A 21710-nucleotide genomic window follows, 5' to 3' on the forward strand; every position below is an offset into this window, starting at 1 on the left:
ACTTTAGTTGATTTAAATGTGTGCCATTATTGGTACTGCCACTTTATTTATAAATAAGATTAAGAAGTAAATAAGAATAAATAAAAATAAGAAGTATATAAGAATCAGTCGAACAACTAATTTTCTATTAACGAACTCACTAAAAACCAGCCTAAAAATAGCCAGATTACAGTTAATTGAAACGAAGCTGAAAATAGCTGAAGGAGTCAGCTCGTTGGCATAAAAAATTAGTCAATTTAAATTAAGTCAAGCAGTCGAAGTACCAGTGACAAGTAGTTGAGAAATAATGCCTTTAAAGTACGCTAAACGATTGTTCAATTCCCTACAGGGTATGCAAATGATTTCGAAAACATCTAGACCGCCGTAGCCGAATGAGCTGGTGTGTGACTACCATTCGGGAGGTCGTCGGTTCGAATCTCCGTGAACGAAACACCAAAATGAAGAAAAAAAATTTTCTTATAGCACACACACACTTCTGCCCACACGGACTAGTGTCGAGAAGTCTAGAATTTAAAATAATCGCACAATCGTAAGCGCTAATTTTAATCCCTGATCATTTTTTCTTTTCGAGCCAACAATAAAACTATCACCAAATGCCAACGACCTAAACATATCAGTTATTTGCACCGCGCTTCCCGCAAACCAATCTTCTCAAATATGCATAGCGCCATTTGCGGCTCTTCCATCACAATTTTTATTTCCAATTCACCATCCTTTTGTCCTTATTTTGCAACTGCTCCTTCATTCCCTTGCCGGCTCTCATCGTTACCAACAGCTGACAACATTGTCAAGCTGGAGCATGTGGGAGATATATCTACATGTCCTTATGAGTGCCAGCTGCATGTTCTCCAACCAGTGCTCCGTCATTGCGGCGAGCCCAGCCCAGCCGGTCCCGACAGCACACACACAGCAGCGCACAGTGGCAGAATAGCAGAACAGCAAGGCGGGCGGTTGACTGGCTCATTTGTTGGTTGACTGGTTGGCTGGCTGGGTGGTTGGTTCGTTCGTTTGTTAATCTGTCGCTGTTTGCCTAACTGTGTTGTCAAGTTGTTAATTTTTCACTGCATATTTTGCCGCAGATAACCCTGCAACTCATTGCACTTCTTTCTACTCACTTCTCGCGATGCAAGGCATTCTTTACTCTTTTGTGATATGTTCTTCTATTTTTAGTATTCCATTGTTTTTTACAAAGGGTTATGTCCTGGAGAGAACAATTGTAGTTTTCACCTCTCCTTCCAAGCCACTTCACGTGCATCATTTCAGCTGGCTCTCAGTAGCGTTTGCTTGTGCTATTACTTAAGCCCCGTTAGATTTGCCGTACTTTCCGAAGCAGCAGCATTTAAGCGCCCTAATCGTCTGCTGCGATGTATGCGCGTTTCGGTGGTCTCATCCTTGAATTTACTTTATTTATTCGCGTGATTTCATTTGATGCCGAGTTCATTTGTCGCGCCCTGCCCATGATCGGATATCAAGTTGACGCAACTGCAGCAGGCAGCTCATAACCAAATTAACGTTTGCTCTGCACAACTACACAACCAACAGACGTAACTACGTAAGCACCCAAATGTGATTGTGTCGCCTTAGTCGTTCCGGCCTACTCGTGTAATCGGAGACCTTAGCTCGTACATCACTGTCATGGTCTCGGATCACATTTCTCCTTCTACATACACACATACACACAAACACTCACATACCCATACTTTAGAACTTTTTCAGCTAAGCACTCATCACTTCACTTGTTTGCCAATTCCCTTCTCAACACCTCCGCTTTACTCTGCTCTTCTCATTTACAGTTCACTAACCTGCGATTGCTCCAATGGCAACACTGTCAACAGTTCAACATCCAGTCTGGCCTCGGCGCTTTCATCAACAGGCAACGGTGTCGCTAGCAGTGCATACTCAACTACTATGAATCCGAAACGCACCACTACACCAACAACACCAGCTGGAAGTAACGGGCGCGGCAACAGCAATGGAGGAAACGGAAATGGCGCTGTCTCTGCTAGTAATGGAGCGTCCAATGGCGGTGTGGGAGTGGGTGCACCTTGCATTTGCAGTGGCGGGGGTGTCGGTGTCACGGTCGGCGTTCCCAGCGGACTGGCAGGCATCGTAGCCGGTGGTAATTTAATGTCAACTGGACCAACGACAACCACAACAATATTGCTAGGCGCCAAAACAACAGCTGCAGCGAATGGCATGGGCGGCGCCATGAATGATGATGGCACTTTAAGCAACGCGGAGACCTTGTTATCGTCGAATGCTCGCTTCCAGGCGATTTCGGCAATTTCGGTGGCACAGGACGGTGTCATTAATGTGGCGGACCAAGGTAAGCTTCACAAATAAGCGCCAGCTATCATATTTTTCACATCTGGCAAAAAAAGTGTAGAGCTTTAGGAGGTCAGTTACAAGATTAAATGATAAAATAGCAGACGACTAACTCTCGTACTTGCAGTCGACAGGTGCACGGCATTTGATGCCGGAATAAACCGCCGACAAAATTAAAAAAAAAAATTGAAAAGCTGTCCCTGCTGCAAGTTTTTATTTGATTAAATTCCAGAGCTAAAAAGATTTGTAAATTACAGAGCGTCGAGGACATCAGTGCATATACAATAGATGTGAATATTTGTGGGCGTAAATGTGTGTGTGTAGCCGAAAGCAAAAAATTGCAAGCAGCGTGTCGATATAAATTATTATCTTTATTATCTTATTAGCTAATTATTTGAGTGAATTATTTTACGTATTTCGGGCTCAGTTTTGCAGCGCAATACACATACCTATGCACACATGAATGTATACAGCACACATTCATATTTCATCTGCAAATTCTTAGCTGCTTTGCATATTTGCACCAGCCTAACCGCACATGTCAGACAATGGATGGTTCCTTGCCGAGGTCCGCAAATCTGGGTTGCATGCCTTACGTTTTGTCTTGTTGCTGTTTTTGGCTATCTCTTTCAACAGATCCATCAAATACAGCAGCGCTCTGCGAGTAACTACGTTTAGTTCTTATGTGCTGCTGCTCGGGGTTGTGCAATGTGTACATAACGGCATACATACATACGCATACATACACACAAATACACATACATACATCACTACATGCAATGGTGATTAATGCCGTTGCCATCAACTTTAGCTTATAAGATTGATTTTCACTTTTTTGCCTTCTCGCACATTTTGCACACAGTTAGGCGCTTCGGTGGGCTGGCCTGACCTATCGACTGAAGCAGGCGCAGCTCCGACCAAGAGCGGACACGTCTAACTCTTTGCATACTTTTAGGTGTTGCAGCCGATGTATGCGGCTGACTGAGTTGCTGAGCTGCTGGACTGCTGGACTGCTGTTGTAACTTGATTAATTACCCCTATTGATTTTTCTTGCTGAATGTTTTGTGCGTCAGAGGTGGTTGCCACTCGCCATCATCCGTCCATCTGACGGCCCCTGCCCACCCGTACTTTGATAATTCACTACAATTAGTTTTTTTTTATTTATTTTTCTTTTTTCTTTCCGAATTCTTCTGCTGCTGGTGATTTCACTACGGACATTTATTAATTATATTGGCTCTTATCTAATTAAGCCTCGGTAATGCGCACAAATTTATACCTTGAAATGTGTATTTTTGCACACAAGCACACAGCCGCGACTCACTGGCGCAGCAAAAAGTGCAAGCCAGCTTACAGTAAAGGTGGCAGACGGTATAGACGATTTATCACTTCGATTCGGAGGAGGATGGAAAATATTGATTAATAGCGCAAACGAGGCATCCACTAACACTGGGCGTATATTGGGGGGTTAGGTATGGGACATTTAATTACCTGCTCATTAACTTTAGCACAACTCATAGTTATAGGTCACAGCCACCCCATATAAGTTTAAGTGGCTGTGTTCGTCGTTACAAAATTATTCGAATTACTTGTGTAACTCTCGTAAGAAAACTCACACTTACAATCGAATTCCTGGCTGTAAAACTGCAATATAACTGGTAAAAACTTTCCTGCTCCTGTACTCACATATTTGACATTGACTTGGAATAGGTGGTATTTCGTGCTAAGGCACATATTACACTGAACTACCTAAATGGTGAGTATTTCGCAGACACGCAGTAAATCCATTTCGCTCTCTGACTCTATGAACAGTTGCGCCATAATATCTCTTCAGCTAGCGGCAGCTATCCAAGTCTAACGACAAATAAAGTGACTAGGGGAATTTCTCTTGAACAAATATTCCCAATATCCGTAGCAACAGCTGTAGCATGACGATAGCGACGTTTATTGCGGCATGCAATGTGAGTCCGCTCGTACTATCGAGTACAGGATTTTTGAATTTTTTCCCCTTGCGCAGGAATACTAGACATATAAAAATTTTCTGTCTCATTTTCTCTCACAATAATGCAATTGTCGTGCCCCTGTATTGAGTTAATATGTGGAAGTATACAAAAATTCGCATACAAGTTGGGTAAAATTCATTGTGACATCCGGTGATGATCTGTGTGCAGGGCCCAGATTTCCAAACAATCTGAGGGAGAGAAAAAGGGACAATAAAAATAAAAATTAGCTCAAAAAATCGACCATCTTTATTTATTTGAGAACACGCAATACCTGGAAGACTCTTGCCTAAAGCAAGTGATTGAAGTAATTTTTTTTTGTCGTCACTACGTCGGTAGTGACTCCATTAAAAACATCCCTCCTATTCTTTTGGATTTTTTCCTCCATCCCAGGTTTGCTTCCGCAATGCTTCGAGCTAGAGGTCCTGCGCCCAGGGTCGCCTGTTTTATTTAATGTTCTTCTACACGAGTTTCCATTTCACGTCTCTTTTTTCGAATAATATCCTCAACGAAATTTGCATGCATTGAGATAAAAGCTTTCAATCTGGGCAGAGTACTTTTTTTCTGTGATCAGTTGTTAATTTTAATTATTGCACTTAGCCACTTTTTCCCATGCTGAGTTAGAGGCCACTTTTGCAAACACTTTAAATTAATTTCTGATCGAAGACGAACTACTTTTTTGAAATATAAGGAAGAGACTAAACTATTTCTTAGAAACATATTGTCTTGGCAGCACCTATAGCTGCATGTAATTACAATACTTTTATATCCAATCAGTAATAAATTAAACTTAAGTAATAATTGATTTGCAAAATATTACCTTTAAGATCATTCATAGCGTTACAAAGTTGGGTGCCTTAAAGCTTCCTTCCATGTAAAATGTAATAATATCTAAATACATGTACTTCTGTTACTTAATTTGACCTCTACTTACAACTTTCGTTAGAACTTTGTTCTGAATTTTATAGTTCGCCAAGCAAATGAGGCATATTTTTAATCAGTATATAAATAAACCTCACGAAAATTTTAACACTACAAAAACACCTATACCATGTAAATGAAATGGTGCTCAAATATGTCGCTTTTCAAAAAATTCTGAGACTTACTTAGGAAGTTTTATTCATATACACATGTGAAACACACTAACACATTAGTGATAAATGATCCTGATTAAGTGAGATGGGTGAAGTACCAGTCTGGCTCTTCCCAAGTAGCACTAAAGTACCGTTTTGATACCATTTTGAGACCTCTAACGGGCAGATATCTACAGCAAGCGAGAGTGCTTGACGTAAAGGGAAATATTGATGGGCCTTAGGTTGTCGCACTACCCCGGGCCGTCGAAGAAAGGAACACCCAGTGCCCTCAATCGTTTAGCTGCCAAATCCAGACATTTACACAAAAAGTAATCAATTGTCTCCTTCTCTAAAAGGTCCCCAAAGCTTCTGCAATGAGACTTAAAAGGTAAACCTAGCTTTTCCGCGAATGTGCCGATCATCCAACGACCGGGAAATACAGCTACCAGTTTGTAAATTGAATGGGGTGGAGTTCCCAGAACTTTTTGCGTTCTGCGTATATTGTACTGAGGCCAAAGGGTTTTCGAAATTGCACATGAAGTAATGGAGTTCCATCTGATCTGCGCTTTCCAGAGAAATAAGTTGGGCAATTCCGCTTTAAAAAGAGCCACAGGGACACCGGTGACAGGGTGGGAGGCCTTGTAACCAGTTCAGTTGATTTGTTCAGAAATTTCATTTCCCTCTGTGTTTCTATGCCTTCGAACCCAGATCAGAGAAATGTTATCTGCAGACCCGAGAGATTTGATCTCCTCCTTACAGGAGTTGGCCAATTTAGATCTGCACCATGGCGTCGTTATAGCCCTGATCGCCGCTTGGCTATTGGAAAAAATATTAATACCTCCCTCGCTCCCGCGTTTTCTAAGCATTCTGCAGGATCCCAAAGGCTTCTGCTTGAAACAACATTTGGTAGTTTTAAAAAAATAGATAAACTGGCTGATTTAGAGAAATGCACTGAAACTCTAGATTGGCGTTAATGCCTAACTTTTCTTACCCTAGTGTTAACTGCCTAAAAATTCGACCATTTCCCTTGAGAAATTTCCTCCAGAGACCAATTTCCTTGAACCTGGTTGCATTTGAGCAGCAATGGACATAACGTGAAAGTTGAGGGAAGCAAAGGCAAAACGACATTCAAGGCAGCATTGGGACAAGTTCGAAATGCACCGGTATGCCAATACATGCAGTCCCTTGCACCCTTCCCAGTTTAGCGATATTGTAGCCATTCCGAAGAGCTTCCCACCAAATCAGGCATACGTACGTTAAAATTGGCAGAACCACTACGTTGTACATCCAAAGAACAACTTGTGGCTGGAGTACCCATTTTTTGCTGCACATAGATTTGTAGGACGAAAACTATGATGGCTTTTTTTACCCAAATTTTAATGTGAAGCTTCCAATATATCTTGCAGTCCTCTCCAAGATACCTAACCTCCGTTGAAAGCGGGAGAAAATAATACTTACTATCTATTTTGCAATTTTCGAACCACTTGACTAATCCCATCGACATCTGTTGTCAAAGAACCTCCTGGCAAGTAAAAGTCTAGCGATCCTTCGTAAGCTGCATTTAGTTTTAGTCCAGCCAGGTATTAATCCCCGTGAATAGTTTTAAGCTTCTGTGTCACATTTGAATTTTAGTGAATGATAAGGGAAAGGTAAATAGGGCATCTCTGTGCATGTGAAAGAAAAGGATTGTGAACTGGTCATGGCTATAAATTCACTAAATTAACGAATTCCAATGAGGGATATTTATGGCTCCACTGTGGAATATTCAGTAATGACATTTAAAAACTGCCCATATGGATTATTTATTACAAATACATTTGCTAAAGGTTCGAGCGCAGACCAATCTTAAAAAAAGGGGACATTTTCGCCATTTGAGGCAAAAAATGTATTTCTATACGACCACAGCGTATTTTCTGGCACGAATATGCTTAAATTAAATGTACGTATGTATTGATATTTAGTAGAAAAAGTGATAATAAAAACAAAAAAATGTGTAGGTTCAAAAACTAATTTGTACTCATATTTTCACGAGCAAAACTAAATGAGATAATCCAAAGTATTGGTAATTCACAGATATGCAGTTTTGTTCATTTTTACCCAATCAACATACGCATATGGACATTAAAATAGGTACTCCCTACATTCCCACGGCAAAGGCATGCTTTTAAATAATAACAGATATTCAATGGTATGTGGTTTCTGTTTTATAGATCAATATAAAAAATATAACTACTAGCCCAAGTTTTTTTTTTTTACTTTTTATCAACAATGGGAACAAAAACGAAATATTCATGTGGGCATTAAAATATGTGCGAAACAGAATTAAAGTAGATAGATAAAAAAAGGCATAGAGATTTCACTAAGAATGCTGTTTAGCTCCTGGATGATGCCGCGACTACTAAAATGCCGGCCAAATTCGATTATTTCTGTGATTTTGTCGACATTTTCGGCATCAGTGACATTTTCTTTAACATCAAAAATGCCTGAATGAAATCATTAAAACCACAATTGCACTGTTACAGTATCGGCACCATAAACACCATTCACAATTTCAGTGGACTGGCTTGCATTTTCGCCTTTATCAAAGGAAGGAAGGAGAACATCTCCTCAGCAATCACTTCTAGCATCACTTCTTGAAGTATGTCCTTGCAAATAAATTTGTCCATTTATATAATAATGGCCCATGCCTCAACATTTCCATACAGAAGAGAAAAGAAGAAAATAAGATGAAATATTGGAGGTTCTATTGATTGTGTTGGCTTAGAGTATAGAATGCATATACAATGTTCGCGATCATAAAGTTTCTGGGCAGTTGGTTTCTAGAAATATTTAACAAAATTAGAAACAAGGTTGTAGTGAAAAATGTTAAAATTTTACCTCAAATTGATTCGGATTAGCCTTTCCATTGTCCAAGACAGTCGTAAGCAAATCTCTAGTTTGCTGTTCTGTCCACCGAGAAGTGGCATTAATCGCGATCGTGTTTTCTATAAATTTATGCCTACCGCAAATACGTAAATGATTCATTGTTTAGTATGTATTAACAAAGTAATAGCATAAAACTCGTCTGCTTTGGTTAGCAGCTAATAGTGATTTGCGACAAATCGAAATAGATGCCATAAAAAATAGTCCCGCGTAGTTGCCAATAGGCAGTTTCCAACAAAGGCTACGTTTGCGATCTCAAATGAGTACCAAATTTATGTTGCCGCCACCGTGATTGATTTTTTTTGTTGATGCGGTGAGAATTTCTCTACCTCAGCATCAGCTTCGAATAAATGTATTTTTATTTCAGCGCTCCAAAGTATGTACACCATTTTTTCATACCCTCTGGTCGACACCATGGCCTGTGCTCTGGAGCAAAATTTGTCCTCTTCCTTAAATGTACTGGTTTCAACGGAGGAACTTTACCACCTATTCTGCCTGATACAGTCGGCGCCATACATTTCTGGTTGATACTACGTTGTTTACACCAGCTGCAATAATCTTCAATGTCTTGAAAAGATCCGTCTTGAAAAGAGTGGCAATTAAATTATCAGTAGTGCAATCGTTTTGTGGATTTTTTCGGCTTAAAGGCAACACAATTTTTGAACCGTCCAAGTGACAAGTAACTCAACGATAAATTTTGTTCTATTTTCTTATTTTCGAAGATTGACAACAAGTGCAATGCTGCGCACGGTCCATCCTTGTAAGAAATTATTATTAATTATTATAGGGTGATCAATTTAAAGGCGTTGGATTTTAAATGGAACTAAAACAACGAAAATTTAAATTGACTAGGCAATCTTTATTATTTTTGTTTAGAACCATTCATAACATTAAAAAAAAAAAGAAATCTCTTTCAAATGTTTGCCGCAACTGTTTAAAGGTTTGATATCACATTATTTTTGTGGACAATCCACTGGTCCGAGACGACAGTAAATCCATTGTTGCTCGGGCTGCATGGCAAGTGGCTCCATCTTCATGGGACCATCCAATGTTGTGGAGATCACAGGCTTCAATTTCCGGCATCAAAAAGTTATTTAAAATGCTGCGATAGCGTTCGCCATTCAGTGTTACATTGGCGCTAGCCTCGTCTTTGAAGAAATATAGGCCAATTGGAAAAGTCATTGTCAGTCACCCATAGGCCGCATCAAAGGGTTGTTTTCAATAGATCTAATGGCTGTTCTTGAATGGCTTCGGGCTGCTCTTTAGCCCAAATATGGCAGTTTTGCTTATTAACGTAGCCATTAAGCCATACTCCATAAGTTGGCCTGAGCGCGCGATGAATACTTTTCACAGAGCGTCGATTTTGGTAATACAACTGAACGATTTGTAAACGTTGTGGAGGCGTTAGTCTTTCCATGATGAAATGCCAAGGAATACTGAAAAAAATTATGTATTTACATATAGCTTTACAGTAGTCACGCGCGATCTGGTAAAAAGCCCCTTGTTATTAAATTTACCATCTAATTCACTAGTTTCAATAAATTCCGCTTCATTACTTCAAATGCAAGAGTTATCCGGAAAGTACCTATTTTAGTGGCCACGTAAAGTTACACTTTATGAAAATAATCGAATCTGTGCAACCAATAACGCAACTTAATATAACGGGTCTATAAATTCGCAACAAAGCAGTGATGCCATTCGTAGAAAAGTGAAATTTCAGTAATAGCTTTAAATTTTCCCGCGCGGCACAAGAAAATCGATAGATAAAAGCCGCGTACCTATTTTAATGGTCATTTGTGTATGTGCATGCACCTGTATTTATGAGGATTTTTCCAGGCAATAAAATATTTGCAATCAAGCTTTCATACTTACTGCGTGCATATGTATGTGCTTGCAAATGTGCATGGATATGTGCACTCGATGTATTTACTTTCTTTCGGTATAGCTTGTACATATAAATTTTTGTATATTCACATTGGCTGGCAACCAATATCACAACTTCATATGCCCACATACATAAAGGTGTCCCTCGAGTTATATGATTAGTTGGTTCCATGGAATTAGAAACTCATTTTTAATGAAAAAGAAAATGTTTTTAAATCTTATGTTAGCACTAAATATTTGTCTCAACTTTAAGTAAATCTTACCACCATTTATTAGAAAGTTTGAACACAATTCCCTTACAGTCGTTTAAAAATTTATTAATCATGAAGTTGGGATTTTAGGATTATCGTCATATTTATTAATGCACACATTTAACATTGCCCTACAAAACTTGATTTCTGGTTGCGCATAGAGCAAAACCTGCAGAGACTTAAATACAATACTCATACGCCCTCCTTTTCTAGTTCAATTAAAATGCATTTTAAAGTGGCTCCTACCATCTTCATCTCATGGAAAAACGCTAAATAGATTTCGTTTAATATAGAGATTTTAAAACTCAAAAATAAGAGAGTTACGTTCATTCGTTTTTTTAATAATTTTTTAATAATACAGAATTCTGAATTTATACTAGTTTGAATAACTTTCTGTGGTCCTTAATCTAATTAATCACTGCCGTTAGTGTTATCTAAAAATGTTGCTAATTTACTATTCCTTCTCTTAGGAGGCAAAGGATCCTCAACGCTGGGAGCTTCTTCATGCTATTGTTTCTCGGTACTACAAGATTGTTCTTGCAATTCCGCGGCCAATGTTTTTTATGGATTAAAAAGTTATGCAGTTCTGTTGCAAATATTTCTCTACGAGCTATGGGGAGACCCATATTTTTGCAAAATAGGCCACCAATTCTTTCGCCATACTTAAACATTGCAGCGTAAAGCATTGCAAATTTGCAGTCATCCAGGCTTCTTTATTAGCTCGCCAATCAACAGGAAGCTGTGAATTATCACAATTCTCTAGTAGCCGATATTTTAAATATTTATTTATGATGTGCAAGAACTACCGATGCGTTAGAGTATGAAAGTGAGGGAATACTCTCTCTAGACACTTTGAAACCTACCACGGACTTCATGCATTTATAAATATATTTGCAATACGGATGTTTTTTCCAATATAACCCAGTTTAATCGGCGTTAAAAACCTGGCCTGCCGCATAAGTTCCACCTCCAACAATTTTTTAAATTATACAGTAAACTTAGAGACAGCTTCTGCATCTACTCCCACACTTTCTCCTAGGAATTTTATGTTATGCGGTGTAAATCTTTGCTTAAACGTATATAGCCAACTCTTACTTGCAATTAATGATTGTGTCTGTTGCGTTCTGCAGCAGTTGGTGGCGTACCTCTATATGATGGTACATTTTCACTACCTGTTGTCGCCAGGGGCTCTCTTTTATTTATGCAATTTTTGATCCGTATTGGAACTAAATACTTCCCCAGCTCTCATTTCGTTAATATCTCTTAGACAAAAACTTCATGTTTTACCTGAACGTTCCATTAAGATATATTTCCTTATTTCCTTAGTTGCCGCATTTATATTCAGTGACTATGCAACAGCGGATATCAGAAAATCTAGAAATCACGTAATCGTGCAAATCAAGCACCGTGTATCTCGAGAGATACCTGTACATGCATGCATGCATACATGCGTATATCTACTTAGACATGCGCGCATACATATGCATATTTACTAGAAAAGATGCTCTTTCACTCCCAGAATGTCAACTAATTTTGTTGCGAATCAGTTCACACTTGATCGCTTTCATAAGTTTTATTTAAGTAACCCATAACGCACACACACATTGGCACACACGCATACATACAAATGCAAACAAGCAAATACACTTGATTGCGTTAAGTGCCTGCAAAAATGTTATTGCTGGTCCGGAACTTGTGTCCTGGGAATTCAGTTGTGTTCGCTCGAATGCTCGGCGCACGCATGAAATTGACAACAACAACATGCAGACTACGCAAATGAACTGTGATGCAATCAAACCAACTGTGATAAATACGTAAGACATTTGTGTGTGTGCGGGTGTGTGCGAGTGTGTGTTATCAAATCGAATAACTGCAAATACAATCTTACGCTCATTTGAGTTGGAATAAATGACGAGTCTGGCGAATAAATTGCAGACAAGGAATCCGTAAAGTCTAATTGCTTCGATATTTAGCATTTCGGTAGGTGAATTTATTTCATCTTTTCTAAGTCGTTAGCTGCAAAACTTATTCAAGTGAGCTATTGAAGTAATTAAGAATTTTAATAATAAAAGAATTGAATATTCAATAACATTCATTTATTTACTTACTCAGTTTACCAACCATTTCTACACACTCACGCGTGCATATGTGATTACAGAAAGTTTGAAATATAATTTTTTAATAATTTTGCCTTCTTCGTAGCAAAATAATTTCGCTTCAACGCATCACATCTAAGTATTTCTATTCTCCACTTAATATTCCGTTTCGAATTAAATTCCTCCGAAAAAAATTGTTTAGCATAGACTTGTCTACCTACGTTAATTATCATACATTCGCACATACACACAAACATTTAAATATAAAAAATCGGATATTCATAAAATGAGCGCTGGTTATTCGATCTACTAAATATTTGATAATTTTATTTATTTTCACATTTTTTTTTACTTCTTACGTATATCGTTTCGCTCGTTGCTTTTCTTTTATGCTTTCTCAATAGACGTAGCTTTTGCTGTTTATTTTAAGCTCCTTTCGCCTTTTTCACGTTTTTCCTCGCTCGACTGGAAAGTTATTTATATGCAACGATCTTGAGTTCCCGGGTCAGGACACCCTTATTTTCATTTGCACTGATTTTTCTCTATCTTCACAGTTTTTGACCAAGTCTTCTGCAGCAAACGGTCAAATGTCCAGCGGCGACTGTTGTTTTTCTTTGACACTTTTTCTGCTTCTTTTGCAATAATATTTTTGTTACCGCTTGTGCGCATTGCCACGACCCATTGTCAGACAACGGTAAAACGCCCTTTTATACATGAAAAAAAGTGGAAAATACCCGTGTCTACTTAAATATTCTTAGCCTTTTTCAGCTTTATTCAAGAAATGTTATTATATATTTTGATTTTAATGCAATAAGAAGGGATGCCAGGCTTTTCACTTACAGGGTGAGTATATGCAGGTGTCCTTTCTTAAATCACTTGTGATTTCCTTGGCGTTTTTTTTTCACTTCCATCGGCGTGAAGAAATAAAGCAAACTTGCTTCCCAAGTGTAGGCAGGCTGGGTTACTCATCAAGCAGTCGATATTTTGGGCGCTAATGCAGAAGAAGAAAAAGGCCTCCTTTGCGTTGGAAAGATCACGTAGAGAAGGACTTGGCTTTATTCGATGTGTGCAGCTGGCACCGGTTAGCACGAGAAAGAAACGACTGGCTTTGTCAACGGCCAAAGTCACGTTAGCGCTTGTCGCGGCATTCAAGAAGAAGAAGAAAGTAATTTTTTGCAAGAGTGAAACTTAAAGATCTCAATTAAAAGATTATAAAGAAAAAACTGCGAGCTGATTTTGTAAGAATCTCTCATATATTTACTAGAACCAGAAAGTGTCCCTTAATTCAAAGAAAGAACTCTTAAAGATCAACAAAATGAATAAGCAGTTTTGTCATTAGTTTCTTAAATGTCCTGAAATTACTTTGAATTATGAATTTCAACTTTTTTATTTTTATATTCGCTTGATAGTCCAGCTTTTCCAAAGAAAAAATTCCTAGTATTTCTACTTTACTTAAAAGTCAACTGAAACGGAATAAATAAACTATCAGTCGTACAAAAAATGTGAGTGTAATAACCAGAATATCTGTGTATGTGTGCGTGTGTGCACTGCTGGAGTTTATGAAGAAATGTAACCAACCAACAATTGGCGTGCAATTACAAAAACGGAAATCTGCCGTTATAAATGAGCAGCAACGGCAGCAGCAGCAATAACAATAACTAAAGTATTATAAACAACAACAGTAATAGCCCCAACAACGATAATAACGGCACAAACAGCAATAAACAACACAATAAAAATGAAGGAGTCAACGTTCGTTGCCAGGATATTTTAATTTCGAGCAGACTGACTTTGATCCCGACGCCCCGGTTACTGATCTATGCCTTGGTAGTTGTTTGAATATGTGTGTGTGTGTGTATGTATGGATATGTAAGTGAAACGGCAGCAATTGTGAGCACAAAATCAGCAACAATGCTAAACTGCAATAGTAATTGTAATAATGGCAACAACAAAACAACAATAACACCAACAACAATAGCAGCAAGTGAGAAGCAAAATGGCAACAGGCAGCAGCCTGCAGCCTGCAGCCAGCGGTCATGACTGCAACTACGGACACACACAACCACAGCGACAAGCACAACGAGCGCCAGAGCTGAGAAATGAAATGGAGAATAATAAAGAAAATAAATAATTGAAGAAAAAAGTTTGCGGCGAACAATCGCTGAAAAGAAGAGCAATCATCTTCGCCATTGTTGTTGTTGCTGCAGCAATAGCTGTTGTGGCATAATAAAAAGTATAATAGAAATAAAAGCAACAAAAACAAAAAACAGTTAAGCACAACTTCGGGGCATGGCGAGGCCAAAGCAGCATAAAAAATAACAAAAATTGCAAAAGGCAAACAAAAGATGGACGCTTTGGCGTAAGTAGGGGCTCGAAACAAAGAACTTCCACATAAATTATAGTGAAATTATGCACAATGCCAACTACAACAACAACAACAGCATTGAAGCGCAAGTTAAATTGTAAAACAAAAATCCAAAAATACAAACTGTCAGCGCAACTGACGCGGGAGATGAGCCTAGAAAGTCAAGCCACTACAGCCATCAAAAGTGAATATTGCAGCATGCGGCACTTTCTTACTACACCAACTACTAATACATATAATATTGCGTGGTAAAAAAATTGCATGGGTTGGAAATACCACAACCTTTGCAACTGGATATTGTGGAAATTCGCGGTGCTATTGGTATTGTTGCCACAGACTTTATAATGAAAAAAATATAAGCCAAAGGAGACTGCAGCGACTGGCAGGGAAAGCGGAAGCTGAGAATATTAGAGTGCAGAGGTCGCCAGAGGACGCCACAAAACCCAGACGAGTTTAGCATCATCAGCAGCCACAACAACAACAACAAATAAAAATACGGCGGCAAAGCAGCAAAATGAAAGTCAACGCATTTGTGCTAAACCACAACCGGATGCAACCAAGCCTTCCTCCACCGCACCCTAACCTGAATGCGAAGATGCCTTCGGTTTCATATCTACAATCTTCCACTTTGCCACGCTGTTTATTCATTTACGAGATTGCTGCCCTAGAAAGAATGAAATGAATTAAAAAGATGGAATTTCATCTGAGTTAAGGCGCGTTTTCCTTAAGAAGAGCCCCACATACGAGTACAAGTGTGTGTGCAGAGATGTTGTGTGTATATGTGTGCGGGTAGTCCGCTTGAGAAGAAGAGAACATATTCCCATTTATTTAGTTTATTTCATTTTAAACAAAAGTATATTAAATGAAAATGCCCAAGTCGTGCGGCGACGCATACCAAAATTACGAGAAAATTATTTTCAAAATCTTAAAGACAGACTAACGAAATTTTCATTGTTAAGTTTCGGCGGTTTAATCCACTATGAAATATCCTACAAATATCAGAAAACAATGACATTTCAGCTGGATTGAGAACGTTTTGAATTCTGTCAACCTACGGCTCTAAGGAAAAGTTGAATGCGCTTCAACCATTTAACTCAAAAAGAGTTTTTTTTTTCAGTAATCAGTCTTCTACCCCAAATTCGTTATTATTACGATTCAAACAATAAAAAATCAATAAAGGTTTGGAACATCTGCAATAGATTAGAATAATAGACTAGAATAATTAATACGAAATATTGGTTTGGGGAAATATAAATCCATTATTTTCTTGGTAAATGGCTGTAGTGATGGAGATCTCGTCGATTAGTAGTCGCAGCATCGCCCAGGAGCTAAAGATCGACCATAAAGGCGTGTTAAGCCATTTGCGCAAAAATTTGACGCACAAATAATGGATTTCTTTTCCCATATACATTTAAGGTTTAAATTCATTTATCTGCGTGCTAGCTAAACAAAGCATCAGCTGAAAATCCTGCAATTCCCTATCAGTGCGATTGGGAGTGACCCTAAAGAAGAGTGTGGTGCAGTTGTTCTCAGTGAGGGTAAAAAATATTGTTCAAAAAATGAGCGCCTTTCACAAGTTGTCCCTAGGCAGACACTCCTGTCAGAGATATAGTAAATATTGAAGTGGTCTTATTGTTCGCTGCACTGTGCGAAGATCGACCAGTTATTTATTTTAATAATATGACTTTCTTTACTGAAACTAAAGTGATAATCTGAGACAATGTGGGTTCAATTTGGATAAGACGAAATCCGTTAAAATCGTTCGAAAGTAGTAAAAGTATTCCTGCTATTAAATTTGGCAAACTCCCTACGGTAAATTGCATGTTATTATTATTATTACTATTAGGCTACGGCGCACTGCGACCAAAAGACCCCTATTGTGCAAAGTCTGCCAAGGGACCATTTACTTTAAGGCTTTTTAAAATATTTCGCGCATTCTGCAGTTTATTGTTCCATAATTTCCACTAGCACCAAGGTGTCACAATTGGTGATAGGCTCAGAGAGACCAATTTTGCTTAAGTGATACCTCGGACTACAGTGGCCTGTAAAGTAACCAGTTAAAAGTGTTAAATTTACTTTGCTGAGTGAAAGTACCTTATCAGGAATTGTTTCTCTTGTCGCTGGCCGAGAGAATTTCGCCAGTGCTCAACGAATTTTTTCTCCTCCTATCTCCTTAGAAGTTCACAGAAAGGCTTAGGACCAATTAGAGGCATGGTTGCCCCTTTTTTAGCTAGATGGTCTGCTATTTCATCTCCCTCATGACCCTCAATAATTCTGTGTTGAAAGCATTCGTATAGCATTTTTGAGGTCACATTGCAGGTGCATCTGTTGAACCATTACTCTTTATTGAAAATAAAATACAATACGAAAAATGTTTGCCTTTTTAACGGCCATAACGCGAATTTAAGTTCTGCCAATATATTAGGGCTAAGCATAAATCCGTCAGGTAGGCAAGGAAAGCCATATTAAATACTTAGCAGGTTTTCATATAATCTTTTCTTAGTTATTACTTGGTAAAAAGACAGCAAGGCTATGTACAATTAAGTGCGAATAACCTGACGTGATCACATTGGCGAATTACTAAGACTACACAAAAATAAAATATAAATATTTGTCCTCAACTGAGAAATGCTTTTTGGTCACGTTGAAATGGGAGTAGGTATTTCTTGTAAAATAAAGGCCAATATCTGTAATATTTTTGAAAGCTGAGCAATTCGTGGTATTTTAGGCGACGTAGTGAATTCTAAATTAAATCAATTTCAATGAACCAGCGATATTTGTAGGTATAGAGATTTATAGAAGAAAATTTCAGCTGAGTAAGCTCAAAAAACCCAAAGGATGTACGAATGCGTATGTGTGTATGTATGCATGCTATACAAAAACAGGTTTGCGGTCCCATGCAGCCCTCTCCGCCCAACTAACTTGTGCAACATTTTTTCAAAGATTCAACAATAAAAATTAATTCTCTTGGAAACTAAACTAAAAGCGCTTTGAAAGAATAAAGCGTTCGCACTTTTCCGGTAAATTTTTAATTTGCTTTCGCAAAACTTTTCAGCCAACTCGTAAATATTTTATATCGCATTTAACCGCTGCAGTCTGCAATGGAGCCGCGAAGCTGTGAAGCCGAAAAGCTGCGAAACTGCTAAACTGCTAAACTGTGATACCAGCCAGCAAGCCAACCAATCGCCGGCCACAATGCACCCATACAAAATACCAAGGGCTCCACAGCACAGCGCATGGAGCATGGAGAGGGCAGAAGGGAAGCGTGTAAGCTTTCTGGCTAAAGGCAAACTTTTGACGTTATTTTTCTGCGATTTCAAAGAGAAAAATTATTATTTTGCCAGCAATTTCACCGCTGCCACTGGCCTTGTGCCGCCTGCGACCGTAATCCTTTCTTTAACTCATTTCCCATTTAGATTTTTTTGCATTTATTTGACTAGTAAATAGCGCGCGAAATAGTGAAACAAGAGCAGCAGACTCACATTTGTTCAAATAGGCGAATGAAAAAATTTAAAAGGTATATTACAAAAGTTACTACCGAGGCCATACACTCGCACACACAGGCACCATGGTGGAAGATAGTGAGCTTTGGTGCCGTTGTGAAGTAGAATTTTGTATTTGGTGCAATGACTTTCGCCATTTCGCACCCCATTCATTTCGGCTATTCCTCCCACCTGCTGCTGTCTTACTGACTTGTCACGCATTTAGGCTGCGCTCTTTATGGCGAATTGCAACAAAATACCTGCACATCCTGCTGCTCCTCCACACCGGTGGCGGACTGGCTCTTCGCAGACTGCGAAAATCTCACTGAGCCGAGCTAATCTTGGCCACTTCTTGTGCAGTGGCTCTTCATTTTGATTTCTGTTCTTATTATTCTCATTATTCCCTCTTCATGCCGGCGTTCAAAGTTTTCCCCGCTTACTGCGCACAACCGGCTTTCACCACCATTCCGGTTATACTCGCATATTTCAGCCACTTTCTTTTTGTTGTTCGCTTGTTTTCCTTTTTTTCTTCGCCTTTTATTTTGCCAAGCGTCGAAGCTTCTTTGAAGTCTTTAGTTTAAGTAGGCTTAAGGCTTAATGCACTTCTCCTTTGAATAGGTCGATTTCGTTCTTCGTTTGCTCCAATTCCGTTATTTCGTGCGCCCAATTGTGGTTTTGGAAACAGTTTTTGAAACATTTTCTCCGCTCTCTCTCGCACTTTTCGGCTCCTTTGGCTGACTTTACTGGCCAGTTGAATTGGCTGTGTTCGCTTACCAGATGCCTACTTCTCGCCGCCGCCTGCTTATCGGTTTGTTTCCATCAACTGTTTTCATTAAATGCTCTTAATGCCTCCGTTGTAAATGCGGTTTTCGGGGATTATGCGATTCGATCTCTGGCGGATTGCTGCTGCGTCCATACACATGCGCCAACTGAATGAGAAGTAGCGGCATGTACGAGTATGTATGTATGGGTGTTAATGTTACAGAATTCAAACTTTCCTGCATTGCCATGGCAGTAGAATAGAGCAGTTAACGGTTTTCTCGACTGCACTAATCAACCTACTCAGTACCGCTAAGCCAGTGCTACTTGCCGATAAATAAATATTCTTCAGTACTGAAAAGGAAACGACGAGGTGCCTGAAAGTATGCATGCATTTTATGAAGTAGAAGCATCTGAAAGGAAAAAGGCGAAATTTTCAACGAAATTAAAACTAATAATTGCTGCTTTTTCAAAACTAAAATGAAAAATTATAAATTGTTGCTTAATTGTAAGCCCTGGTATTGGGGTGCGTAGGTATTTTTCGCCCTTTTTTTATTTCAAGGAAACTTTTCCACACCCTCCTTCTTAAATCAGATGTTGACTACGAAATAAATACGTAGATTATCATTAAATATGCGAAGGCACTTTAACTCTAACAAAAGCATAAAATCCAAGTTATTCTACGAAATGCAATGGCTGCCTGAACTCCTTCTGCTACTCGAGCAAAGTTTGCACGAGAAATATAATTAAATACTCAGTACTGCACAGTAAACTTTCATTTAAAAATCTAATAATTCACTCATAAAATTTATTGCAGTGTTTGCACGAACGCACGTTGCATATAAGTACTTACGAGGGTTTGGCTAAGCGTGTGTGTGTGTGTGTGTGTGCGTGCGTTCGAGAATGCCAAGCAACACTCAGCAACAGCCGTCGCATTGCAACATTTCTGCACAGAATGAATGAGTTGGTGTGCGTCGGTGTGTGCGTTCGTGGGGCATTCATGTGTGTGGCAATCCACCCGACTTGCTCGCCTCCTCCTCACTCCCTCGCTTCCTCCCTTCAAGACCAGTGCCAGTACTGCCATCAAAACGCAATTCTTGTTCAAATGTTCAAATGTTCAGCTGCCACCGGCACAGTAGTGCACGTTTTTGCATTGTGGCCAATTTCATCACCTCAAAATCCGACATGTAAAAAACTGTACCATATCACTTGCAATGTGTTGTTGGCACCAAGCTAGTGGCTACAACTTTTCGCATTGCAGTCAACCACATTCCATTCAGGCTTTTCTGTTTCAGACGCGCACATACGTGGTGGCTCCTGCCGATGTGGCACCCCCCTGCTGTTGATATTGCAATGTTGCAGCTTGCGGTTGCCCAATTTTTATTTTCCCTCTTCACATGCATACATATATACGAGCTTTTCTATTTGAATGGTTTGCAGTGTTGCTTCATATGAAAATTGACATCATCAGCAGCTGCGATGGCTGCACTGCATTGGCTGACGCAACTCGTGTTGCCACGTTGCATATGTTGCGTATGTGTGTGTTACGGTGTCAACAGTGTACCAAAGTGTACCAAAGTGGCTCTGAATGATATTGCAACAGCAGGAGCAACAACAGCAGCAACAACCTTGTTTGCCGGAATGAAAGCAGAGTGAAGTGCGGGCGCAAAGGGGAGATGCAAATGTAAACTGGACGCAAAAACACAATTTCATAAATTGCTTCAATATTTGGCTAATACGTAAATATGCAAACGAGCTCATACACAGTGAATCCACAAAGTATTCACACACGTTTAAGAACCGTGGAAAAAATAAAATTTTCGACTCCAATATTATAAGCAGTAAATTCTGCTGAAAATAGAAAATCTGTACGACTACGTGAAATTCCAGGTGAATTATATAAACTTATATATGAAGATATTATATTGGTATACCCCCGAAGTAGTGCCTAGAGCCTACCTCCGTGCCGTTGCTAAAAAAATCCAGAGCTAACAAATGCGATGCCATCGACTCAAAACTTTATGGAGCCACACAACCATTTATTCACAAAATTTGAACAGCAAAGGGCCGTACACAGTTTGGATTCAAAAAAAAGTAGTAAAAAATTACAAGGACTTTCAGAAAGACTATGCAAAGGCTTTTGACGGCGATTACTTGACGTTTTAAGGCAAATGGACATTGGTGAAAAATAAAAAGGGAGTATTTCCAACTTGCATTGGGGTCAAAGTGCGGCATTGCACTCAAGAAGGGAGTTCACCAGGGATGTATTTCATCTCCAATGGTCTTCAATATATACTCAGAATATATCTTTGAAGAAGCTCTGGCATTAGCCAACTGGGCAATAAAAGCAGCAGCCAACTAATCAATCGCATAGGACTTGCCGATGATGCCACAATATTGGCTGACCAAATTAATGTCCTGCAACAGCTCGTACAAGAAGTCAGCGCAGAAAGCCTCCCTACCGCCTAAGTATTGGCATCAATAAATCAAAATTCAAGGTTGTTTCAAAAAACACTCATCAAATCACAAGCACAGGCAATCCAAGTGTAACGTGTT

At 39.1% G+C, this 21710-nt stretch overlaps 1 protein-coding gene across 2 annotated transcripts in view; it reads left to right on the plus strand.

Moving 5' to 3' along the window:
* Positions 1-21710, plus strand: part of LOC129239691 (teneurin-a) — a 335619-nt gene that overhangs the window by 306410 nt on the left and 7499 nt on the right. For both annotated transcript variants that reach the window (XM_054875401.1, XM_054875402.1), the window contains one exon: positions 1794-2326. In XM_054875401.1, coding sequence (XP_054731376.1) covers positions 1794-2326 — 533 coding nt within the window. The remainder of the gene's footprint in view (positions 1-1793; positions 2327-21710) is intronic.

Source organism: Anastrepha obliqua, chromosome 2 (assembly GCF_027943255.1).
Source record: "Anastrepha obliqua isolate idAnaObli1 chromosome 2, idAnaObli1_1.0, whole genome shotgun sequence".
Taxonomy (NCBI): Eukaryota; Metazoa; Arthropoda; class Insecta; order Diptera; family Tephritidae; genus Anastrepha; species Anastrepha obliqua.